Source organism: Myotis brandtii, unplaced genomic scaffold (genome assembly GCF_000412655.1).
Source record: "Myotis brandtii unplaced genomic scaffold, ASM41265v1 scaffold168, whole genome shotgun sequence".
Classification (NCBI taxonomy): Eukaryota; Metazoa; Chordata; class Mammalia; order Chiroptera; family Vespertilionidae; genus Myotis; species Myotis brandtii.
The window spans coordinates 887,879-888,614 of NW_005356173.1; the positions used below are offsets into that span (position 1 = coordinate 887,879).

At 44.3% G+C, this 736-nt stretch overlaps 1 protein-coding gene across 1 annotated transcript in view; it reads left to right on the forward strand.

The window, feature by feature from the left end:
• Window positions 1–344: 344 nt before the first annotated feature.
• Window positions 345–736, forward strand: part of LOC106725507 (olfactory receptor-like protein OLF3) — an 850-nt gene continuing 458 nt past the window's right edge. Inside the window, exon 1 of the mRNA XM_014536898.1 lies at window positions 345–733. Within this exon, the coding sequence (XP_014392384.1) occupies window positions 345–733 (389 nt within the window). The remainder of the gene's footprint in view (window positions 734–736) is intronic.

Below are 736 nucleotides of genomic sequence, written 5' to 3' on the forward strand. Positions count from 1 at the left end.
TTGTCACCTTTCAAGCTCTTCTTGCCCTAGAATCTGAGGTAAGTTGGTGAAGATATAGATCTCTGAAAGTTGCACTGCATCATCTCTAGGCTTTAGCTGGGTCTCCCTGAGGCCATATCATGTCCTTATCAAGGCATTGGCCTGTCTCTGATGTGGAAAAGATAAAATGAATATTGGAACATAGCCTGTTGGATGGCCAATAAAGGATCTGAAGCATCTCGCTAAGGCTGGCTACTTGTATAAAGTTTGTATTGCTAAAAAGTTTTTCTTAAGGTTCTTTGATTCAACAGCTTGGTTTTTTTTTTCTGATTCTTTCTGCAGATTAATAATCCTCACACTTTTTAATGGGAACAGAAAACCAGACGTGGGTGAGAGAGTTTATTCTTCTGGGCCTGTCCAGTGACTGGGACACTCAGGTCTCTCTCTTTGTCCTGTTCTCCATCACATACATGGTGACAGTGCTGGGGAACTTCCTCATTGTTCTTCTGATCAGACTGGACAGCCAACTCCACACGCCCATGTATTTCTTTCTCACCAACCTCTCCCTTGTTGATGTCTCCTATGCCACAACCATAGTCCCTCAGTTGTTGGTTCATTTTCTTGCAGAACATAAAGTAATCCCACTCGTGAGCTGTGCAGCCCAGTTATTTTTTTCCCTGGGATTGGGCGGGATTGAGTTTGTTCTACTGGCAGTGATGGCTTATGACCGCTATGTGGCTGTGTGTGACCCCCTGCG